We start from the raw sequence: 23,184 nt of genomic DNA, 5'->3' as shown, positions 1-23,184 counted from the left end.
CCAAAGCCATGTGCCACTCGCGTTTTTTCGGTCACAAAATCAAACACGCATCGCTATTTTCACTTTAAAAAAAAGATTTTATTTAGTTTTTCTTCTTCATTGTACCGAAGAACCCTTAACGCGCACTATAGACAGTCGGAGTATCTGGATGCATTCTAGGCCTTGACGGCGAACTTCCTCTGGGGGAAGACGGAGCGCTTGCGGATCTCCTTGAGGGTCTTGCGGTTGGCGTCGCGCGGAGACAGGGCCTTGCGGATAGCGCGGGTCTTCTTCTTGCGCAGATCCAGGGGCTTGTACTTCTTGTTCTTGAAGACCTTGCGCAGATTCTCCTTCTGCTTCTGGTGCATCACAATGTAGACGCGAGCGATGGCCTTGCGGACAACGCGGCTGTATGGATAAGAACGCACATAAATGCACAAAACACCGGAATTAGTTCGTGACGCTTGTCGTTGTGCCGCGGCATACTCACATCTTGGAGAGCTTGGAGGGAGCTCCGCCGGTCACCTTGGCCACGCGCAGGCTGAGCAACTCATTCTTGAGCTCATCCAATTGCTTGGTGAGTTCCTTCTTGTCCTTGATCCTCAGCTCGGAGCACTTAACCTTCACCTGGACGGGAGCACAAACAAACGGGCAGAAAACAAGAACATTAGTATCGCTGCACTGCAAATGGCATGTTCATTGGCCCTTGGGCTGAGAGCATCGGGTGTCGATGGGTGTAACCAACCAACCATTTTTCTAGCTCTGCTCTTTAACACTCAGCACAGAACAAAAAAACCAACGAATTTTCCGTATTCACTAAACCAGCAAATTAAGAAATTCAGCACGTGGCTTAACGCAACCTCTCCGGAAACGCGGCGAAAAGAAAAGGAAAGAAGAAGAAGCAGAGGTGCTAGGGGTGAGCACAAAATAGTGTGCTAGCGTTGCGCGTCTCAACTAGCGTGGTACTGCATTATTAATCGCATTTTGTGTTAACACCATGAACGGCAGTAATTTGGGGCGCGTTTTAGCCATTACTTTGGCTTTTAATTGTTCGTTTCGTTGTAAAATAGGTTAGAAATCTTTTCGCTCACAAAATACCAACCATTTTTCTCGCTGGTCACGTCAAAAAAGAAAGATGGGACTTGGAGGAAAGAACTAGTTGGTGGTGGCACTATTGTAACTTCGAGCGTCGAACCAGTGGCAACGCTGATATCGAACCGGTTCCGAGTCCGTCATTAAAATAGATAAATCAAATTACTACGATTGCAAAAATATTCAATCACAATATTTACTTTTTTATTTTGCTAATGCCAATGAAAAGCTAAATAATACCATTTTAGAGAGCTATAAAATTAAGACATTACGCGTTTCGGAATTATTTTTCGAGGAAAATTATTTCTTATATAATTTAAACGTTTATATAAAATAATTATAACACCAACTATTTTGAGCGCAGAAGGAATCCTAAATTTATGATATTTTATAATTATTTTTTATAATTAATTTTTTTTTTTTAATTAATTTTTATACAACAATATAAGGAACGCACTGTTACCTATGTGGCAACAAAATTTGATCTGCTTAACGTGTTTTAGTTTTCATTGCGCGTTTATTATGGTAGTAACAACAGAATTATTTTTTTAAATATAGTTAGTCCTCCTAAGTCAAGACCCGATCGGTTTTGTTAAAAGGGTGGAATTAAATTATTTTAAGAAGCTAAATGTGTGTGCAAAAAAGTAGCCAGATTACGGCCACAGGTCACCACTAGATCGAAGTGGCGGTCTGGCAAGGCTGCTGTTACAGTGGTCCATCTCTATCGTGAGAATGTAAACAAAGCAGCAAGGTGGCAACGCCGCACTCACTTACTCCAGATAATCTACATAAATAATACAATTGGCAATATTCTTATCGTTTTAAGTAAATAACAGTAGTGATAAGCATTAAGCGGAGCTCAAACCACACAATGGCTGATCGGGCTATCAAGCTGCTGGTGATCGGGGAAAGCGGCGTGGGCAAGTCCAGGTGCAGTCCCAAGTCCATGGAGCAATTCCACTGCGTATATTACCAAAAGCTTGCATCACTCATCAACTTTCATTATCATTTCATCATAGTTTGATACGTCGCTTCGTGGAGAACAAGTTCGACCAGAACCATGACGTCACGATTGGCATGGACTTCAAGAGCAAAGTGATGCAGGTGGACGGCATAGACTACAAGGTGGCCCTGTGGGATACGGCGGGCGCCGAGAGATTCCGCAGCCTGACGCCCAGTTTCTATCGGAAGGCTCTGGGCGCCATTCTAGTGTACGACATCACCAGCAGGGACAGCCTGGTCAAGCTGGAAACCTGGCTGGCTGAACTGGATAGCTACAGCGACAATCCCAACATTGCCATCATTGTGGTAGGCAACAAGATCGACGAGGAGCGAGTTGTGGATCGCGAGGAGGGTCGAAAGTTTGCCAGGAAGCACAGGGCGCTCTTCATCGAGACCTCAGCCAAATGCGATCAGTTCGTCAGCGATGTGTTCAAAGATGTGGTGGAGAAGGTGAGCTAGCTACCAACCAAATACTTGGCATTCGTGTTTCCAATTATCCACATCCGCTTTGCAGATCGTCTCCTCCGAATACTTCAACAATGGCAATGCCTCCGCCGGTCTGGACATCGCCAGCGATCGGGATCTGGAGGCAAGCGCGTCTACGTGTTACTGTTGATTTCGAATGTTATGCGTGCTTTTGTCAAATTTATATCGTGTATTTATTTAATCGTTTCAATATCACTAGCATAAAGTCAATCAACCTTAACGTTCAATCGTGTACTCCAATCTGAGCAGGGCTATCGATTCACTTAGCTTGCAGGGTTTGCAGATCAGTCAGAATCCTTTTTAAATTCTATCCTTCTAATATTCCTGTACGGCTTATTGTCCATCTGCTTGCATTTCGTCTGCGACCAGTCAAAAGTCAAGTTCAGCATTTTCTTTTCATTATTTTATTGACATGATGATAGTTTTCCATTTGCGTTCACAAACGCAACAAATAAAGTGGAGAATTGGATTAGTGACCAACTGAAATGTACATGGGCTATGCGATTTTTTTTATTTCTATTGCATCTGGTGGTGTAAATTTATAAGTGAGTTCGGTTTATATTTACAATTATCGATGATTAATATTTATTAATTAACGCTAACAAGGTGGATTTAGAAATCAATGAAGCTGTTCTTCACGATTGGCTCGCTCGCTATTCATCAATTTCTTGTAAATCCCTTGCACGCGACGGATGCTTAGAAAACAAAGCTGGACATTTGGCCGCAACAATTCCCGGAGCACGCCCCTTATGTACATTTTTGTAATCGCATAGGTTCCGTAAGAGTAACTTAGAATCTAACTTCACGCTGTTGCTCCTCCATCGATACCTCGGATCCGCACCTGCTCCCGCCCAGTTCCCCAGTGATGCGCACGACGGGCATCTCTCCCATCTCCTTACTACTTCCCCGCAAGGCCGCTCTTCTTGGCGTCCAGTTCGTAAATGAGCAGACGCCACATCTTCACCACAAAGACCTCGGCTTCCTCGTCGAGTACCTGAAGATTTGAAACATTGAAACAGAGCGAGAGGGATAGAGTTTGGATTAGTTCATAGAATGGTAGTGGTTATCGTATCGTATCGTATCGCTTCAAACTACTCACCATTTGCACATCATCCAAGATGCTTTGAGGCGGGCTGCCGGCCAACACTTTGGAACATATAAAGTCCACTAGCGTCGGCTCCGGCTCACCGATATACTCGATGATTTTCTTATTTATCCATGGACGTATTTTGCGTTCCATTAGACCGCTGTCAATCTCGTTGCGGTCTAGCTTATAATTAAATAGCTCCTCCTTTTGCGTGGGTATCCTGTCAATAATGCTTTTTATATGCCGCCGTTTTTCATCATACACCTTTGCACCATTCTCATCCTTTTTGATGTTCGCAGCGGCAGCATCTGCGCTACTGCCAGCAGATGCAGCTGCCTCATTCTTACCATGTTTGCTGTTGCTGTTATGTTTGTTGTTGCTGCTGCTGCTGCTGCCGCCGCCGTTGTTCTTGCCGCCTGATGCGTTCGAACCGGAGCCGGATCCCGAACCCGACCCCGATGAGCCGCCACCGAAAGCCTGGGCGATCTTCTGGCTAACGGCAGCGGCTGCAGCGGTTGCCGCCGACACGGCGGAGCTTTGGCGATCCGCCGAGCTGCTGTTATTGTTGTTGCTGCTGCTGCTGTTGTTCGCAGCTCCGCTGCCGCTGCTGGCTGCATGATTGGATGGCGTGGTGTTGCTTATGTTATCATCGTAGTCTGCGAAGGCAAGGTAACAAACAGCAAGTCATCAGAGGATGCTCTACGATCTAATATAGTTGATCGAAAACTCACCTAGCGGCACAAGTTTGCGCTTCTTGGGATTGATGTTCTCATCGTTGTCGTCGTCGTTGACGAACACGCCTGTGGCCTCTATCTTCTTCTTCTTGAGGTTATTGCCCAGCGTCAGCGAGATAAGGGGCATGGTCATGGGCGGCGTGGCCGATGGCAGTATGGCATCGTGACCCGATTCTTGGTCATTAAGGATCGCGCTCTGCGTGGGAGTATGGATCTGGGCCAGCGAATCGCGCGACTCACTGTTATGCCTGCTCAAGCTATTCGACAGCGACTGGTCGTTGTTGTTGTTCTTGGCATAGACACCACTGGCATTGGAGGCTGTGTCGGCCATGGATGCACGGTCGTCGTTCGATATGGAGTCATCATCATTCGTACCGGCCATGTCTGGGTCGTAGCTGTCCAGCTGCTGGCTCTTCTGTCGCTGCTTCTGCCCCTCGTCGTCTTCGCCCGGCGCCGAGGCGGCCTGCTTGCGCTGGTGGACCGATGATGTCGCCGCTGCCGGAGGCTCTTGGTTCACATTGATCAGGATGCGCGGCTCGTAGAGCTTCTCGATCTCGAGACGCGCCTTTTCGAACTCCAGCGACGGATTCTCGTATTCCCCGCTAAAGAATTTGGACTTGAGTTCGGCCAACTCTTCGGCCTCCTTCTCGCGATCCTTGGAATCGGCATCCGCCTCGCGCACTCGTTCCGCCAGTCGCTGCTGCAGCTCGCGGCCGCGATAATACAGAGAATCGTCGCGCTCATCGTCGTAATCTTCGACGAACTCCTTCAGTCGCTTGGCGTCGGTCTCGCGCTCCTCCTGGCGCAGCAACTCCTTCAGGCGGTACTGTTGGACATAAAGTTAGTAATGGTTGATTGAGAGCATGTGCCGCAAACTGTGTGGTCACTTACCTTCTCGTTCTCCTTAGCCTTGCGCTTCTCGCGAACCTCCCAGTCGGTTAGGCGCGTCTGGTAGGCGATCTCCTTTTCGCGCGCCTTCTTCTCGGCTTTCTTGCGGTCGCGCAGTTCGTCCTCCATTTCCTTTTCACGCCACGTGTCCCGGACTGGCTTCAGCAGCTTCTCCTCGCGCTCCCGTTCACGCTCCCTTTCGCGTTCCCGTTCGCGCATCTCGTTGCGCTCCCGTTCGCGCATTTCGTTGCGTTCCCGCTCGCGCTCACGCTCCCGATCCCTTTCACGTTCGCGCTCCTTGTCGCGAAGCTCGCGCAGCTCACGCTCACGTTCCCGTTCGCGATCCTTGGAGCGGGATTTGGAGCGGCGGCGACGTGTCTCCTTTGAGTCAGAGCGGCGCTCCTTCTGTGTTATCTCGATGGCAGCCGACGACGACTCCTTGCGTCCGGTGGAGGAGGCAGATTCCTTTGACTCCTTAACTGTTTCCTTGATCACAACAGCGACTGATTCCTTGTCTGTCTTATCCGACATGTCAGCCCCATCGGCGGCGGGTGTCGAAGAGGTGGCTGTAGCGCTGGAGGAACTGGCGGCCGCTGTCGATGAGCTGCCAGACTTGCTGGTCGACGACATTCGCTCCATTTCGCGCTGCTTTTTGCGCTCCTTCTCCTTGCTGGCCGCAAGCTTCTCCTTTTCCTTCTCCTTCTCCAGCTCTTTGCGGTGCTCGTCTTCCTCCGCACGCATACGGAATTTGCCTATCTCGCTGCTAATCAAGTTGCGCTTTTCTTCCTCCAGGGTATTTTCGCTTAGCACCTTCATCTTTATGTCTTCCTCGCGGCGTGTCTTCTTATTGCGATTGGCGCTGCCGTACAAATCGGCGCGACTGCTGCTATCGAATCCTTCGAACTCGTGCTTGTGCTCTTCCAGGAATTCGTGCATCTGGGCAATGGCGAACTCGTCCTCGGTCTTTTCGTCCACTGGGTTGGAACGATCGCCGTTCTTGCACTCCTGCTCCTTGTAATCCTCGATGAGAACCTTGTTCTTGGCATCTACCTTGGCTACCAGCTTCTTGCCATCGATTTCCATCTCGCTGAGCAGGCGAACGGCTCGCATTGCCGCAATAGGTCCGCTGAAAGAATGCCAAGGAAAGCGGTTAGGCAGAGTATTTATAGGAACAATTGGAGAGCCAAATGGGTGGACTGCCCGTTGGCTCTAAACATAAATGTATGCAAGCTCAACCCTGTGTTGTATTGCTTAAAGTTAGGTTACTTAAAAGTGCTCGAGTAGTTATTCGATCGCGCATATAGAATTTGAAGAGCTGTCGCAGTAGGGAGCATTCCTAGAAGTATTTCAATCTTTTTATAAATAAGCTAAGCTATTCTAGGAAACGCATCAAACAACGAGTGAGATGCGTTATGCTGCTGTTTATGCAATGGCTCTTCAATTACTTTTCTAGCGTTATTTAACTAACGAAACCTTCTTGTGCTGCCCTAAGCCTTCTAAAGTGATTTTGGGATGACCGATTTATGGTTGAACGTACTCAAATTCGCAGAAGCCGAATGTGGACACCCGTTTCCAATTGATTACCACGCCGCAAGCGTTCAGGATGCGTTTGAGCAGTGCCTCCGGGACGCGTTCGCTGATGTTGCCCACGAAGACGGTAATGATGGGTCCGCGGAACTGTGGTTGCGGCTCCGGCGGACGTTGGTATACTGTCGGCTGTGAACTAATGGTGGCCGAGTTACGGAAGCTCCTCGGCGGCTTGGCCATGTTCTGCATTATCTGAAAGCGGATGGAGTAGGTGGAAAAGGATTTGGCGTCAGATTCTGACAGCTTCATGGTGATTGTGACCCAGAAAAGGTGGACTTACGTGCGGCGGCGGTATGGCTGTATTCATGAAGGGCGGCATGGGCGCCCGCGGCGGGTACGACATCTTGTGCGCTGCGACTCCTTTGCGATGTCCTTTGAAAACACAACTTTAGCGAGCTTGCAAAATTAAAGCCGACAATTCACAAACACACTCACGCACGCACAGACGAGCGACACACACACACACAGGCACGCACGGATGGGCGCAAACGCCACACGGAGTGATAAATATGTGTGTGAATGTCCTGTTTCGTGCTTACGAAGCTGGACGCCCGCAAGGTTCACTGATCGAATCTCGGAAAGGTTGGCCTGTAACTTCTGGGTTCACGGCGCGTGATAAATCCACGCGTAAATTACCGAATAGAATATCTTTTTTCTGCAGCCGTTGCTCTAGAGATGGTAGCTGCTGGCAAGCTGCTATCGGCTGATGGCGTGTAAAAATCGATGGGGGTCGTACAGTTATCGATTGCCATTGCGGGGCATACAATCGATTTACAGCGGTAAGCGACTGAAGGAGTTGCCATCGATGTGCGTGCGCTCACCTCTAGTAACGTAACCGAAAAAGAACCAAATATTACTTGCAATAATACATAACAAAACAATGCGTGTGGGCCAGCTGCTCCGCTTCCGGAGCACCAGCTTGCGCAGCTCCACCGCCAGGCAGGAGTACGTGCCGCATCACAAGCCCGTCGTGGAGGACGACATCAAACGGCTGGAGGACTTTCTCCTGTCCAAACCGAATGTTTTGGTTCTCACGGGCGCTGGCATCTCGACGGAATCGGGTGAGTTTCATGATTTTCCGACTTTTCTATGTTCAGAAGCCATTAACACAAATATTTCAGATTGACTTCCAAAAGCTTGTACATTATTCATTTATTTATATAATGCTAATGCAAGTGACTTCTAGCTTATACTTGGATTCGCATTAGTATTTTATTTAAATCAACATTTCTGGCTGTCTAAAAACTTGAAATAAATTCCAGGGATTCCCGATTACCGTTCCGAAGGCGTGGGCCTCTACGCCCGCTCCAACCACAAGCCCGTCCAGCACATGGAGTTCGTCAAGTCGTCGGCGGTGCGCAAGCGGTACTGGGCCAGGAACTTTGTGGGCTGGCCCAAGTTTTCTGCCACACAGCCCAATGCCACGCATCACGCGCTGGCCAGATTCGAGCGGGAGGAGCGGGTCCAGGCGGTGGTCACCCAGAACGTGGACCGGCTGCACACGAAGGCGGGCAGCCGAAATGTTGTGGAGGTTCATGGCAGTGGCTATGTGGTCAAGTGCCTGTCATGCGAGTACCGGATCGATCGTCACGAGTTCCAGAGCATACTGGCGTCGCTAAATCCGGCCTTCAAAGATGCCCCCGACATGATCCGGCCCGATGGCGATGTAGAGATACCGCTGGAGTACATCGAGAACTTCCGGATACCCGAGTGTACGCAGTGCGGCGGCGACTTGAAGCCGGAAATTGTCTTCTTCGGAGATTCTGTGCCTCGGCCACGAGTGGATCAGATTGCCGGCATGGTGTACAATAGCGATGGCCTGCTTGTCCTCGGGTCCAGTCTCCTGGTCTTCTCCGGCTACCGCGTTGTCCTGCAGACCAAGGACCTCAAGCTACCGGTGGGCATTGTTAATATTGGCGAAACGCGCGCCGATCACCTGGCGGATATCAAGATATCCGCCAAGTGCGGCGATGTCATACCCAAACTGTTCGACTTTCGCAATTCGAAAAGCGTCAGTTAATACTCACAGTTGTTATATGTTGACCCCCACTAAATTTGTAGTTATGGAAAGCCAGGCTTTCTATTTTAGCTAAAAAATAAATGTTAATGATTACTATTTGCAAATGGAATGTAGCGTTGCAACGGAGCTCCTGATTTATGGCTGTGCCTTTGGATCATTTTCGCGCAGGCTCCTCTGGAGCGAAACACAATGACACGCTTTCCGGGAAAAGGATTCGCTCATCCCCCAAGCACATGGGTTCCGAGTCCATGTCCTCTCTGTCTCTCTCAGTGTCCTGTGCTCTGAAATTCCAGCACATCCCAACAGGAAGCGGAAGCAGGAGCGCCGGGGAGAGCTGCGCACTTCCGCTCGCTCCCGTTGAATGTTTTTGTTTTTGCTCCAGGCCGCTGCTCTCAGTGCTCCATATAAATGAACCGCAATTGAGGCATCGGCATCTCCCGCTCGCACACACAAACACACATCGCACACACACATACACGGCCAGTGACACTTTTCACACGCGGTTCATTACCCCCCCTCCTACGACAATCGTCCATTCCTGCTAGAAAAACAATGCGTAGACCTCGCACAATGGGCAAAATCGAAGGACTGCTAAGAATAATAATAATAATAATATAATTATATTAAGTAGTGGTCATGGTTAGCATATTTAAGCAGCATTATATCCTTTATATATGACAATTTCTATCATACATACTCGTCTACTGATTTTATGTCCAAAATGGTCAGATTCTTAACCATATCATTGAAATTCTTGGTCCAAAAATGGAATGTCATACCTCGTTGATCTCGTAATTTGACCCCCAAGTGATGGAAAATCAAATTTAGGCATTTTAAAATTTTGCCAATTTTTGCAAATTTTGATGATGTTACCCCTTACTAAAAATGAAAAATCTTGAAAAAATTAAAATTTTGTAAATCTTCCAAAAAGTGATATGGATGTTTAGCATTGGTAATAAGCAACACAAAACAGTAATTCTTTTAGCAATATGACCATTTAAGCGGTGTTATAAGGAAAAACCATTTTGCAAATAATGAAGGCTTGCCAAAAATCGTATACTGATTTTCTGCCCAAAAACAGTCTGATTTTTATCCATAATAATATGGATAATAATAATAATAATAATAATAATCCATAATAATAATAGTCAAAATAATAGTCCTCCTTAATCTCGTATCTGAATTGCAAATCAATTTGCATTCAAAATTGGATTCAAAATGTTAATTCACTAGGAAAACCAGTACTCTGGAAACACAAGAAGCGTAAGAAAGTATGCTATGGAATTCTAAGTCTAGGCACATCATTATAACTTGATAAATAATCAGGAGTGTACTGTATACCGTCAAAACAGTATATACGTAAAATGTTTTTGAAGTACATAGCTTTGCGGACCAGTGGCAGTTAAAAGGTAATTTTCCACATGGATTACTCGTGGAAATTAGTGCTGATGCCCACCTGTAAGTAGTTGCTGTACTTGCACTCCTTTTGACCGCCACTTGACTTCCTACCCTACTTTAATCTGCGTCGCGGATTGCGGGATTTCGTTATGCCGTTATTCCGTTATGCTGCTATGCTGTTATTCCGTTATTCCGGGATTGGATGCGCACTCGAAACTGGAAACTTTTGCGAACAAAGGCAATTGGAATCCGGTCAAGTGCGTTGTAGTTGTAGTTGCAAGCGAAATGCCGTTCGACAACCACCGTCAGCCGGCACCGTTATGCGGCGCTTTCTCTCACCATCTCTCTCATTTCGTTCTCTCACCATCTTACGCTCTTGCTCTCGCTCTCGCTTGAGATGAAAACTCATTGCGCTGTGGGTTCCATTGCGAGTTGAAACTCGGTCTTCTTCATTCTAGAATTAAGTGCCGCCGCAGCAGGAGTCGCAGAGCCAGTCGGCTAAGTAAATGTAAATCGAGCACAAGTCCGTGCGTTCACCGAGCAGCCGGAACGGAAGAATACACGGACGGAGTCCGAAACCGGAACACGAACCATAACCGTTGATTTTTTTTTCTGTGTGCTAAAAGCTGTTCAGTGCCAAATAATATGTTTTTTTTTTCTAAATTAAAAGTGTGTTTATGGTTTATTACGTTTGTGGAACCAATGCCTAATTTTGCCATTTGCAGAAAAGAGAAGATGGAAATCCCTATTCTCTTTTCTAATCCTTTTTTACCCACCCCATTATTCCCAGCTTCCCACTTCCTACTACGCACTTTCACACACTCACGCACTCTAATTGCGTAAAAAGCCAAATGCGCAGCAAACTGCACTGCCACGCCCCTTCCAAAAACGCCCACTGCTCTGCAAAAACAGAGAGAGAGCGAGTGTGAGTGGAAGGAGCAGACAGAGAGAGCGGGATGCTGTGCGTATGCGTGTTTTTGACACTTCCTTGTGCATTTTAGGGATACACACAATGTGCGTGTGCAGTGAAATCAAGTGAAAAGCCAAAAATCACCAACTAACTAACTTAAAATATTGAAAAACTTAAAGAATTGAGCGAAAAAGCGCCAGGAAAACAAGATTGGCACGCAGTTGAACGGAAGCCAACGCTAGAGGGCGCCACTGTTGGCGTGTGTGACGGAATTTCCTTTAAAAGGACAATAGTAAGAGAGGAGTAGGGGAGGAGAAATAGAGAGAGAGCGAGCGCAAACAAAAGGGGAAGCCCCGTGTGCGAGCGAGATGGACAGCTCGCCGGATCTGTCGCTCAAATTGCGACGCGGTTCCAGCGATTCGCGGGATAACTTCTACATGGATTTTGCCCAGGGCATCGACTCCGATATCGAGGAAGTGGACAACACGGCCAACAATCAGGAGGCCGGCGAGGTTCCACCGCCGCCGCTGCCCACAGTTTCACTGGCCGAGGAGGTGCTGCTCCTGGTGGCGCCACCGCCGCCACCGCCCTCTTTACTGGGTCAGCCGCTGCCTACGCTAACGGAAACGGATGATATTCCGCCCACTCCCACACCGCCACCACAGCAAAAGGACGATGAGGGTGACGATGAGGACGAGCGGGAGGAACCCGTTCCAGAACAGGATCAAGGAGCCCCAGCAGCCCCTTCGCCACCGGGCTCACCGATTAATTCAGTCCTGGAACTGGAGCTGATACCACCACCTCCATTATCGCCAATGGACGATGCGGGCCTTCGCACCGATGACGATGGCGAAGGCGAGGAAACCGATGATGCAGAGGAGGTGGCGGCCATTCCGCCGCCACACGAAATGCTGGACATTGAAAGCAATCCCGATGAGGAGGAGGAGGAGGAGGAGCAGGAGCAGGCTTCCCAGGAGGACACTCCCAAGGAAGAAGACGAAGAGGAGGACGACGACAAGTCCACGCCACCACCCCCACTGCCACCGCTTCCCTCGAATTTCTCCTATGTGCAGGGCCACAATCTCGGCCAGGTGACCCCACCCCTGACCAAGTCGCCATCCAACTCCCCCTCCCCGCCCGTGACACCACCACCCTGCCCGGAGCTCAACATCAGCCGGATGGTATCGCCACCTGCCCAACACATCAGCCAGATACCACCGCTCACGCCCTCCGATGAGAGCGAGGGCGAGGCGGAGTCCCAGCCGAACTCGCCACCACTAAGACTGGATGCAGAGCAGCCACCACCCGATATGGATCAACCGGAGCCAGAGGATCAGCCACCTGAGCCGGAAAACGAACCCGAACCCGAACCCGAGCCCGAGCCCGAACCCGAACCCGTGAGCGGAGCTCGGGAGGACTACAGTCGTTCGCTGGACAACGAGGATGAGTCCACCACCATAACCACACCACCCAGCAACGGGTACTCTGCCTCCTCCATCATAGCTCCACCGCCGGAGCACTTTGCGGAACTAGACGAGGACAGGGGCTTTATACCCCCACCACCCTTGGAGCAGGAGCCCGAGGAGGAAGTGGAGGAGGAGGAGGAGGAAGAGGAGGAAGAGCTGACCAAAGAGACGGACGAGATATCCGTGGACAGGGAATCGCTGCAGGATCAGGGCGGCGACAGTATCAGTTCACCTCGGCCTGCCAGCATATTGACTGGATCCATTTCCACATCCGTTGGAGGCGGAGCAGGAGGATCACCGAAGCCCGAGAGTCGCGGCCCAAGTCGCAGTGGCAGCCAGCGATCGCAGCTGAGATCGGGATCCCAGCAGGGATCCATTGCCGAATCCCGCGGTGGCTCTCGCATCGGATCTCGCACAGGATCCGTGGCCTCCGCCCAGGCAGCTGGCGTTCTCTCACCCCAGGCTTCGCTCAAGTCCCAAACATCGATTCGCTCGCAAGGACAGGCAGGCGTGCGAAGTCCTGCCGGGTCCATCAAGTCGGGATCGCAGCGTATGCAGAGTCCACAGGCCGGAGAAGGAGCTCCGGCGATGCCCTCGCCGCCGCTGATGAGGAGTCCACCGCCGGAGCTGGCCCGCCAGATGCACAGTCCGCCAAGGATCACGACGCCGCCGCGGGTCTGCAGTCCGCCGCTGGTCAGCAGCCCACCCAAGCTGGCCGAATCCGCTGCTGCTGCCGTGGGAGTTGCTGCCACCGTCAAGGAGCAGATCGGGTGAGTTTTCGAGAAAGTAAAGTGGGTCTTGTATATGATGATATAATGATATGATATCCAATGACAAACCGTTCCACCTGTTGACATGCTTTTGAAAATCTCATTGATAATGTTTAAAGATTATTATGTTATGTTATTATGCTATTATGTTAAATGCTTTGCGTATGATTATCACATTAAGTTCGTTCCTTATTACCTAATCATAAAGAACTTAGATTTTCGCTTAAGATTCGCGCAAGTTTTCGCCCAACTTGAGATGTAAATCTCACAGGGCTTCGGGCTAAAGAAACTTCTACTTGAGATGCTGCTGCCGCCTCTCGTATCTAAGTGAACCATCACGTCTGGTTCTGGTTTCGAAGTTCCTGGGGCACTCCATTAATTGCATAATCGTACTCAGAACGCCGTGCCCCCCTATTCCTAATTTCATCTAACTACTTCGTCGTCAGCCTCCATTAGTCGCTGCTAATAGCTGAACAAAACTGTTTAACTTGTGTGCTCGTGCTGGCATCGTGTCAGTGCTCTACCTGGGCCACTCCTTCACTCCTCTACGCCTCCACTGCCTCATTGCTGCACTTGGTCCTCTGGGGCGGGCGCTGCTCCTGCCACGAAAGGCGCCATCTGCATTCGCTTCGCTGCTCCGTTGCGACGTCGTCTGCCTGCATCCTACTCCGTATCGTATGCTCTCCACATTAATTAAACAAACCGTTTCCAGAGCAACACCCTCACAAGTTTCACGCCGTAAACAGAGCCGTAAACTGAGAGAAACGAGGACGATGCACTGGGAAAATGGCAAGCTTTAAGTCTCACTCACTTGAAGGTTCAATATTTGATAGTTAGCGTAATGATTGCCAAAACTTGAAAGCATAATAGTTCCATTACATCAATACCCATTTCAATGAATTTGTAATAGAATGTAATAGAATTTCATATTTCGCGTGCAAGGACCACACGGCGTATGCGGCATTTTAAGTGCGTATACGCCCGGTATGCCGACGGCCGTGTGTGCACGTACAGGTGGGGAACCGACTGTAGGTTACAAAGGGATGATTTTACAGGTGAACACGACCTGCTCGATTGGCTTGACATGCACACAAATTGTAAATTGTTGCAGCTGCAAAAAAAAAGGAAATTCAGCATAAAAACGGCTGCATGCAAGAAAAAAAAAAAAACAAAACATAGAGGGAGCAACGCGGCGGTGAAAGGTGAATAGGATGCCCGACCAGGTTGTTGTCCTCGGCCATTGCCACGCCCATTATTATGGCGCTAAATGCAAGTGGCTCGCCTGCAAATTGCCCCAAGCCAGCGCAAAACCACCGAGCGACCACCGCAAAATGGGTCAATTGAAAGTTGGCTGCGCCATGTGCTCAGTGGCGACTTTTGTGTGTTGCCATTGCGGTTTTGTCCGAATGCAAGGAGCAGCCAGTAATGGACATTTCCATGGAGCCGGGGTGAATGCATTCGTTCGCACCCATGAATACTTGATATCTTCCGCCTTTCGAGTTGAGAATAAACCGTCTGCGTCTGACTGACAGAGTAACCGGATTGATGGTTGCTGATTGAATAGCCGCTCCTTCGATCGGTCCAACTATCTCTCTGGCCATCAGGAAATCTCGCTGACGAACTAGTCATTCGATTGCAAGCTGGATAATCCAGTCAAATCACATTACTTCCTTGTGGCTCCTTGTTGCGTTTAAGAGTGTAACTCATGGAGTGCCACTTCTCAAAGTGTTTACTCCTTTGACTTTGTGGCGCTGGCTGAACGGAGGCGACGTGGAAATCCAGGTGGAAAAGCAGAATGAAAAGCGGGCTACGCCAGCGTCATCAGGGGAGCAGAAGGTTGCCGTCGTGTCGGGTTAACAACCCCGAAAAAAATACGAGGACACAACAGGATGGAGCATGGTGGAGCATGCAGCACGCTTTTTGAAATCAGATTACAAGTGCGCTCGAGTGCACAATCCACACAATCCACACAATCCACACAATTGCAAGCGCTTCTCGTGTTGCATGCACCACTGTCTCCGTTGATGGCTGTGACCTGATGTCAAGGTTATTTATAAGCCCGAACCCCATCTAAATCCCCCAAAAACCCCCTCCACATTTCGCCGTTTTAGTGCACTCTGGAAAAAAGTGCGAGTATTTTCGAAATAATCTATGTTTTTTTTTGGTTTTCAAAAGCTAAAGTATAGTAAATAATGTTGGGGAATGCGTTATGAATATGCAGCTATCTTTCGTTATTAAAACTTGCCAAATTTTCTTTCCGTGTCTGCTACAGGCAGATGTTATAATGATGCCCGGCATTATTTTCGAGTGGCTTTGCGTTTTGAAAGTGCAATGGGTTCTAGCCTCGATTTGAATGCGAATAAATGATGCGTGCTCGGATCGTATCGGATTGGTTCGGATTGGATCCGTTTGGCTTTGCTGGCATGGGAAACGTGTGAAGCAGGATGTGGCCCCTTGAAAACACAACCTCACCCCGGCGCACTTGCTCTTCTTTACCATTTCAGATTCACCTGTCATCCAACATGTGTCATGTGTCATATGCATGCCGTTTCGCCTTAATTAAACATCGCAATCACGTAGCGAGCATATTTCATATTTCCATTAGGCCAGCAAACATTCTGCGATTGTGTGAGTGCCGCCAGCTGAAAAACATGCACAAATCTCTATAATCTCTTATCGGGCGTACAGTGCGCGCCATTATGTATGGCACACATTGTTGGATTTGGTGGTGGTAATATCTAGTTTTACCCTGTGTTCGCCATTTGCTCACTAAGCAAGCTAATACAGTTTGAGATCAAAGTTGAAGCCACCATAGTTACATGAAACGCACTGTATGTTTCGCACTTGTATCCCGATTTGTGCTGTATGTCCACTAGACGGCGATTAGTTTCAATTGCCCGTGGCGAATGGTTGGGGACTTTTCATTAAGTTTCTGTTTCGAGTGGCTATTGTTCTTTTTTTTTTTTTTTTGCTGTTATTATTCGCCAGCTCTATGTGCTTATCTCGATCTGAATATGTATCTGTATCTGTATCTGAATCTGAATCTGAATCTGAAACTGGATCTGCTATTAAGCGCAATTGGAGAGGGCATGCTGTGTCTGCCGGTGGGTGGAAGTGGGACGGTGGGTGTTCCGGAAGGCCAGAGATTCCCCCGGAATGCCAGCGTCTATAAATAGAGGGCCATCTTCTGGCAGGGTTTAAAGTTCAGTCGAAGGCTGGCGGCTGGACACCAAGTTCAATGTATCCGCGGCGGAAATGTCTGGCATCCGATACAATAAATCCCAGCACACTCATCCACATATAGATATATATAGAGATGTATATATATGTACCATTTTGGTGGGGGGACCATTATTTAATTAAGCCGGTCGCATGTATTTGTATCTGCAAAATCGGGTGCGGGGCCCAGAGCCCAGACCACCGATTCAGTGAGTCCACGTCGGTCCGCCAATCCAGCCACGCATACCATATATATTCACCAATCGCTGATCGCACTAATGTCGGCCACATCCGGTTCATCTTCCTCTTCCATATCCAGCTCTAGCAGCTCCACCGCCGAACCGCTGGAGCCATCGAAGCCAGAGCCACTGAAGCCACCAATAGCCACCGTCAGCTATCAGGATGAACAGAAGCCATCACCACCACCAACAGCTGCTGCTGCTCCAGCGGTAACAACAACGGCTGCAACTACGGCGGTCACCAGCCAGCCGAGATCGCACTTTACGAGCAGCCACCATCACTACCACTTGCCGCATCAGTTCCAGCATCCGCACCACCAGAACCATCACACCCACAGTGTCCGGGTGCCCACGCCGACGGTGCCCAGCAGCTATGCCCCCCCACCGCCGCCCGACAGCGGAAGCAGCAGTTCGCCCGTCGATCGCCGGCGTTTGTTCATGGCCGGAGTGGCTCCTCCGATTGCCGCTGGAGCTGGCTCCCTGATGGCCATGCCAGCTGAACCAGCGGTAGCCATATCACCGGGAAGGGTATCAGCACGATCAGGTTCGCAGCACCACGTGACCATCGATGAGTCGAGTTTGCCCAGCCACAAGGGCAACATACAGGAGACTCCGGGTCCCAGTGGCCTGATCATTGGCGGGGGAGATGGCGACGGCGATAGGGATATTGGAGGTGGCGGTGGGCCGGACAGCTCGGATCCGCCCTCCTCGCCCGGCGGCAGCAGCTCCCAGCCAGCGCTCAGCGGCAGCCAGGCGGACGGACAGCTGGCATTGATGTACCACTCGCACCAGCTGACCAATTATCCAGTGCTGCCCGCCATTAAGCGCACACATCGGCCATCCTTCGTCTATCCGCCGATGCCGAGGGTCAAGGCGTGAGTAGATTCGTTTATTAGATTACTGGCAACTTATAATATTAATATATATATATATATATATTACAGCGGCGATGCACTGGCCACTCTTTTCTCCGCACTCTACGGAAAACTATTGGTCGTCATGGGCATAGCGTTTCCCATGGCAGAGGTTATATCAACCTATATCCCACCCTCTTTCTATGAGGTGAGCTTTATAACTATTTGTTATATTATGACTATAACACATTCCATTTTCCGTTTAGGTGTACTATTTGTACTTGTACATTGGCAGCATGATATTCTTGCTCTTCATGTACGCCACTTTGATATGGGGTCGTCCCAAGTTACCAGTTCCGATTGGTAAGTTTCGAAAAAGTACTAAATTAAGTGGATTATTTAATCGAAAGCGTGTCCTTTGCACACCAGCATCGCCGAGTAAATCGGCAACGAAGGCGAGCGGAACGGACAGCATGGACGAGTCGGATACGGATAGCAACTCCGTGCACCATCGACTTCCGCCGCCGATTCCCGTGAGGCGACCATCGCTGCTCTCGCCACTTGGACGGCGGGACGCACACTACGGCAGCTTCTATCTGCGCATGGGTGCGGTGGGTAAGTGTCCTCCTTCTGTACTCCTCCAATCATTTGTGCACATTATTCTAATTCTTTATGTTGTCAATTATAGCCTTTGGAATTGGCAGCATGATCTATTCGGGCTTGGAATTTGGCCAGTACTTTGAGCTCAATCCGGACACCAAGTGTCACAACGTGCTGCTGGCCTTGACCCCGGCCACCCGGATGGCCTTCATCTTCATCCAGATGTACTTCATCTTCCTGAACAACGAGCAGATCAAGGTGTATCGCTACAAGATCATCGCTCGTTTCGGTTTAATGCACATGATTGGCACAAATCTGGCCGTTTGGCTGAATGTCCTGATCCAAGAGACAAAGCACGAGATATTGACATTCTACAATCCGGAGAATCGCACGCTGAGGATTTCGCACAGGATACCGGGACACTCTAGAGGTCATGCCATAATCCAGCACGATCCGACGGCCCATCTGCGAGTGCCGCGCGGCTTGAAGGGACCGTACCAGATCTTTGAGTGCCGGCGAACGAACATCATCGGTACATTGGTCCAGGACGCCTCGCCATTTCTGTTCCCCTGCACCATCGAGTACTCGCTGATCTGCGCGGCCATTTTGTACGTGATGTGGCGGAGCATTTCCAGGCCGCAGACTCCGACGCCCCAGCGTCCGGATATGATCAGTTCGCCGATGAAGCGATCGCCGCATCACTATTCCGTCGACTGTGCCCGTGCCCACAAGGGATTGTTCGTGGGCATACTCATCCTGGTGCTGACCATCATATCGCTGATCATCTTCTTTGTGCTAATCTCACGGCCGGAATTCGTGGCCATGGCCGTAACGGAGGTGACCATTTGCGAGCTGCTCATCTATGGCACGGCCACGATAGCCACTCTGGTGGGAATGATTCAGATACGTCATTTGCAGTACGATGCCTACAGGAGTTTCTCGCTGGATGATATCCTACTGGTGGGTGCGCAGACCGGTTCGTTTTTGTACAACATCTTTACGGTCATCGCCGGGCACTTTACTCTGCGCAGCGATGACATGCTGGTGCCCATCAATGCCCTGGCCTCCATTGTCCAGACCGCCTGTCAGACCATGTTCATTTTGGATGCCAGCCGGCGGCAGGCCGTCAGTCCGGAACATTTGCGCAAGAAGCCCGGACGCGAGATCGTCACATTTATGCTGGTCGTCAATCTGGCCATGTGGGCCATCAGTACGCTGGAGAAATCACGCGCTGAATCGCATCCCATACAGCTGAACTTCTACGGTTTGTGGGCCTGGACGATTATCACGCATGTGTCGATGCCGCTGGCCATATTCTATCGTTTCCATTCGACCGTGTGCCTGTGCGAGATCTGGAAGAGGGCCTACAAGCTGAAGCCCACGTATATGTGAGAATTCGCCCGCTCGCGCATCCAGAGCATTGCGCAGCAGCAGCAATTCTGCGAGGATCTCAAGACGAACCTGTCCTACTGCTACTGCTCCACTACGCTGGCTGGCGGCGAGCTGGAGACCGTTGAGGAGGTTGATAGTGGCGAGAGTAATTCGGCTGAGGATGCCGGTGCCGGTGCTGGATCGGGAGGATCAAGGGGATCGGGCGGAGGAGCTGGAGCCGCCGAAGCTGGAGAGGCCGGTGAAGAAGGGCAACAGGGCGGCGACAGCAGCTGTGGACTGAAGGCACCCATCCGGGCACTGTCGCCGCAATCCCTCAATACGGAAAAGGCCTTCTGTCCGGTTTACGTGATCAACGGCGAATGAGTTTACGCGCACTTTGAGTTCATCGACGCGATCAGCGGCCATGAGCTCAGCTTTGTCTAGGACTTGCATCTGCTGGACACCACACCATAACAAACACACCACCATTACCAATCCACCCACCAAACCAAAACCAAAAAACCATGCAACTAGGCACCCATCTTCGAGAACCACCACCAAGTAACAACATTTGACCAAGCGGATGCAAGCGTTGAGAGCCATAAACATATCCTAGAGAGGGAAAAAATTAGAAGGACATGCGAGTCCTCAAGCGGGTCTCAAGCGATGGGAAATCAAGAAGTTAAGCACAAGCGATGATAAAAGAATGGGTTAATCTTAGGATCCGCAGCAAGGATAAATCAATGTGGAAATCACAAGCAATGCCAGTAGGGCGTATACGCAATAAATTCCCAAGCAATTGTCACTAGTGCGTATACGCAATATCGTAAATGGTTTAGCCTCATAACGTTCACTCACTACCACAATGCTCCAAATCGCATTTGCTCCAATAATGAGTATTGAAACGGAAAGTCAGTTGATAAGCATAAATATGCTGATTTTAGCATTAAACAAAATATTGTAGGCGCTTTGAAGGGGGCCGCATTTTGGGATCTGTGTGGTAGCAAGTGAGCGCAATGAGTATAGTGTTGTAGGCAAAACACGTAACAGTAGATGAATTCATGTTTACTACCCCCCCTTCACAATACAGCCGCAAAATCTACGAAAATATCACGTTTGATAAATGTTGAAAACGGTCGCAATCAAGAAAGTGAAAGTGGACAACATTTTATATATTTATATATAGCAACTGACTGAGCGCTAGGATCAGCAAAACGGGTTGTGAACCAACCGAACTACAAGGTATGCCGCCAAACTAACGATCAACCAAATAGAGAGCAGTATACCAATTATGCATAACCGAACACAGCGAGTTCTATCAAAGATAAATATTTACAATGATAAAATAATCGGCGTTCCAAAGCAAACTGGATATATGTATTTCAGCAACTACAAGTTAGAAAAACGAAGAAGAATGGTTGAAGAAATGCGAGGAGTGTTGAGATGAGATGAGAAGAATAGGGATTGGAGAAGTCATTAACCCCACCAGAAATCGAGGAACCGCAAAAGTTATTAGACAACACTGTACTACAAAGTAGACGGTTTACACAGCCTAGCACCTAAGGATATATACTCACATACATGCATATGTAGAAGTTCAATCCGGATTGCCCCCCTCCCCCCCTTTTAATGCCCCAAGAAAATTCATTCGCACCCATATGGATTGTTTGTTTGAGCCCCTTGTTGAGAGCCCTGATTTTTAGCATAGCATTTAACCGAATTTGTTAACTTGACTTTGAATGCGAATAGGTTTTTATGTGATACGTTTGTGCTTGTGAAACCCCCCCCCTCATATTGCCATATTGCCCCACTTCAGTATTATGAAAGCTCAAAGGAAACCAAATTGTAGAAGGACAAATCAAGAGAGATTGCGAATAATTCCAATAAAATCACTTACTGTAAGACGCACAAATCTATTTAAGGTGGTATATAAATATGTCTGTGTTTTTTTTTTTTTTGTCTACCATAATGGTATAAGATACGTATAGATATAGACTTCACTCACACATACATACGATGCGATCTATGTTTTCAATGCCAAAGAAAAGTTCATTACGTTGCCTATGTTGTAATTGCTTTCTTGTTGAGTTCGATTTTTATGAATCTACTGACTCATCCATTGTATATTCAAAGTTATATGAATGCCAAAATCGAAATCGAAATCAAAACCAAAAACCAAAACGAACAAAAATCTTAAGGGAAAACAAACAAACAAACAAACAAAAAAAAAAACAAAATATATATATATATATACATATATATTAAATTAGTTATTTCAATTTTTATACTCGTACTAAATTTTTAACTAGAATTAACTGTAACTTTGTATGCATTTTCTCACATGTATTTATTGTACGCCAACTCGAAACACTGCTCGAAAAATCGCACGTTAAGCGAAAATCAAAATTGAAAATTGTATTGTATTTACAGGCGATTGTATTAGAATTTATTGACACTAAGTAGTTATGATGAGCGATCGAACTCATTAGAGGAACTCCTAATCCACGTAGAATCGAAGGACATTTTATGCGAAATTAATAAAACTCAATGAAAATCGGAGACAAGAAAAGAAAGAAAAAAAAAACAAACTGAAATATTCAAGTTATACCCGACAACCACTATTTGTTCTTATTATTCAAGAAGAAAAATCAAAATAAACGTAATAATCGTAATTGTGGGACTCACTTTTAAATACGACTAAGAAAAGAACTTTTCTCGACTATTTCTGAACTTCTTAATTTTAAGCTCGATTTTAACAATTTAATGATTTCAATTCTTGTATATTTTTCAAATACAACCACTATTCCTTTCGCTATTCTGTTTCCAATTTCTGTGGTTGTTTTTCCAACAAGAAACTCATCTTTTGAACTTTATCTTTAAATTCATATGACAAGTAAAATATAATTATGGTTACGCATTGCATTGTTCAAATATTCCCTAGGAGTATTTGCTTTATTCGAATAGTAAGTAATTGCAATTCCATATTTTACACTGTTTCTGTATTTCTAGCCTCTTTCGAATAACCTAGAAACCATTTTCAATTTCATTTCGAACCTTTTTTTCCCCCGAAAAAATACTCAACCAATACAACTTGACTAAGCCTAGGAAAAGCAATTTGTATTAAGTGTTACAAGTATTTATACGTATTTACAATAATGGCTATGATGATAAAGTTAAAACACAATGTAAAACTAGTCGTGAATGTTCTGTGTTCCCCAAGCATAAATACACCACCAGTCCTGTACACCCGAATGAAAACTATTATTGACTATAAAAGAGCAGTAAATTTGCAATAAATATGAATAATAAATTGAAACGTAATTCGATTACTATGGAAAATGGCGTTGTTGTTTTTCATCCTGAATGTGGGTCACCGACAAGTTAAGTAGTGTTCTGTGTAAGGAGTGCGCTTTTTGGAGCCTCAGGGTGGGGTTCTCAAGTGGTTGGAGTGCCCAGGGGGCGACCCAGGGGGGGTTAGTTTC

The 23,184-nt window shown here is 48.0% G+C and overlaps 5 protein-coding genes and 1 non-coding gene across 13 annotated transcripts, besides 1 other annotated feature; 3 read left to right on the top strand and 3 right to left on the bottom strand.

Moving 5' to 3' along the window:
* Positions 1–56: 56 nt before the first annotated feature.
* RpL35 (Ribosomal protein L35) lies at positions 57–1,203 on the bottom strand. Of its 3 annotated transcripts, none has more exons than NM_001297971.1 (3): positions 1,082–1,203; positions 470–606; positions 57–387 (listed from the first exon to the last, which is right to left on the bottom strand). In NM_001297971.1, the coding sequence occupies exons 1-3, from the start codon at positions 1,082–1,084 to the stop codon at positions 156–158; spliced, it is 372 nt and encodes a 123-aa protein (NP_001284900.1). In that variant the 5' UTR covers positions 1,085–1,203; the 3' UTR covers positions 57–155. The 3 variants fall into 3 exon arrangements, with proteins under 3 accessions (NP_001284900.1, NP_572243.1, NP_727016.1); NM_132015.3 differs by having other exon boundaries at positions 61–387; positions 1,082–1,124; NM_167043.3 differs by lacking the exon at positions 1,082–1,203 and adding an exon at positions 729–870 and having other exon boundaries at positions 61–387.
* Positions 1,204–1,482: 279 nt separating this feature from the next.
* Positions 1,483–1,583: a mobile genetic element.
* Positions 1,584–1,791: 208 nt separating this feature from the next.
* Rab18 lies at positions 1,792–2,777 on the top strand. The gene is made up of 3 exons (NM_080005.4): positions 1,792–2,001; positions 2,091–2,523; positions 2,588–2,777. Exons 1-3 carry the CDS (start codon positions 1,943–1,945, stop codon positions 2,687–2,689), a joined length of 594 nt encoding a protein of 197 aa, NP_524744.2. The 5' UTR covers positions 1,792–1,942; the 3' UTR covers positions 2,690–2,777.
* Positions 2,778–2,951: 174 nt separating this feature from the next.
* On the bottom strand, positions 2,952–7,552 carry CG4119 (uncharacterized protein). 2 transcript variants are annotated; one of them, NM_132014.3, is made up of 7 exons: positions 7,291–7,552; positions 7,136–7,227; positions 6,806–7,047; positions 5,272–6,394; positions 4,378–5,206; positions 3,659–4,302; positions 3,049–3,553 (listed from the first exon to the last, which is right to left on the bottom strand). In NM_132014.3, the coding sequence occupies exons 2-7, from the start codon at positions 7,196–7,198 to the stop codon at positions 3,458–3,460; spliced, it is 2,997 nt and encodes a 998-aa protein (NP_572242.1). In that variant the 5' UTR covers positions 7,199–7,227; positions 7,291–7,552; the 3' UTR covers positions 3,049–3,457. The 2 variants fall into 2 exon arrangements, with proteins under 2 accessions (NP_001284899.1, NP_572242.1); NM_001297970.1 differs by having other exon boundaries at positions 2,952–3,553; positions 7,136–7,552.
* Positions 7,553–7,663: 111 nt separating this feature from the next.
* Sirt4 (Sirtuin 4) lies at positions 7,664–8,976 on the top strand. 3 transcript variants are annotated; one of them, NM_167041.3, is made up of 3 exons: positions 7,664–7,916; positions 7,977–8,062; positions 8,118–8,976. In NM_167041.3, exon 3 carries the CDS (start codon positions 8,186–8,188, stop codon positions 8,873–8,875), a length of 690 nt encoding a protein of 229 aa, NP_727013.2. In that variant the 5' UTR covers positions 7,664–7,916; positions 7,977–8,062; positions 8,118–8,185; the 3' UTR covers positions 8,876–8,976. The 3 variants fall into 3 exon arrangements, with proteins under 3 accessions (NP_727013.2, NP_572241.2, NP_727014.2); NM_132013.3 differs by lacking the exon at positions 7,977–8,062; NM_167042.3 differs by having other exon boundaries at positions 7,977–8,976.
* On the bottom strand, positions 7,999–10,490 carry asRNA:CR45520 (antisense RNA:CR45520). Its single transcript, NR_123800.1, has one exon.
* Positions 10,491–10,742: 252 nt separating this feature from the next.
* Positions 10,743–23,037, top strand: OtopLc (Otopetrin-like c). Of its 3 annotated transcripts, none has more exons than NM_001144688.3 (7): positions 10,743–10,942; positions 11,275–13,419; positions 16,958–17,752; positions 17,822–17,939; positions 17,998–18,094; positions 18,161–18,346; positions 18,420–23,037. In NM_001144688.3, exons 2-7 carry the CDS (start codon positions 11,552–11,554, stop codon positions 20,084–20,086), a joined length of 4,731 nt encoding a protein of 1,576 aa, NP_001138160.2. In that variant the 5' UTR covers positions 10,743–10,942; positions 11,275–11,551; the 3' UTR covers positions 20,087–23,037. The 3 variants fall into 2 exon arrangements, with proteins under 3 accessions (NP_001138161.2, NP_001138160.2, NP_001303575.1); NM_001144689.3 differs by having other exon boundaries at positions 10,743–10,781.
* The last annotated feature ends 147 nt before the right edge of the window (positions 23,038–23,184 follow it).

The sequence above is a fragment of the Drosophila melanogaster genome, chromosome X (genome assembly GCF_000001215.4).
Source record: "Drosophila melanogaster chromosome X".
Classification (NCBI taxonomy): Eukaryota; Metazoa; Arthropoda; class Insecta; order Diptera; family Drosophilidae; genus Drosophila; species Drosophila melanogaster.
Note: the sequence above shows the minus strand (reverse complement) of the source record. Positions and strands in the feature narration are given on the sequence as shown.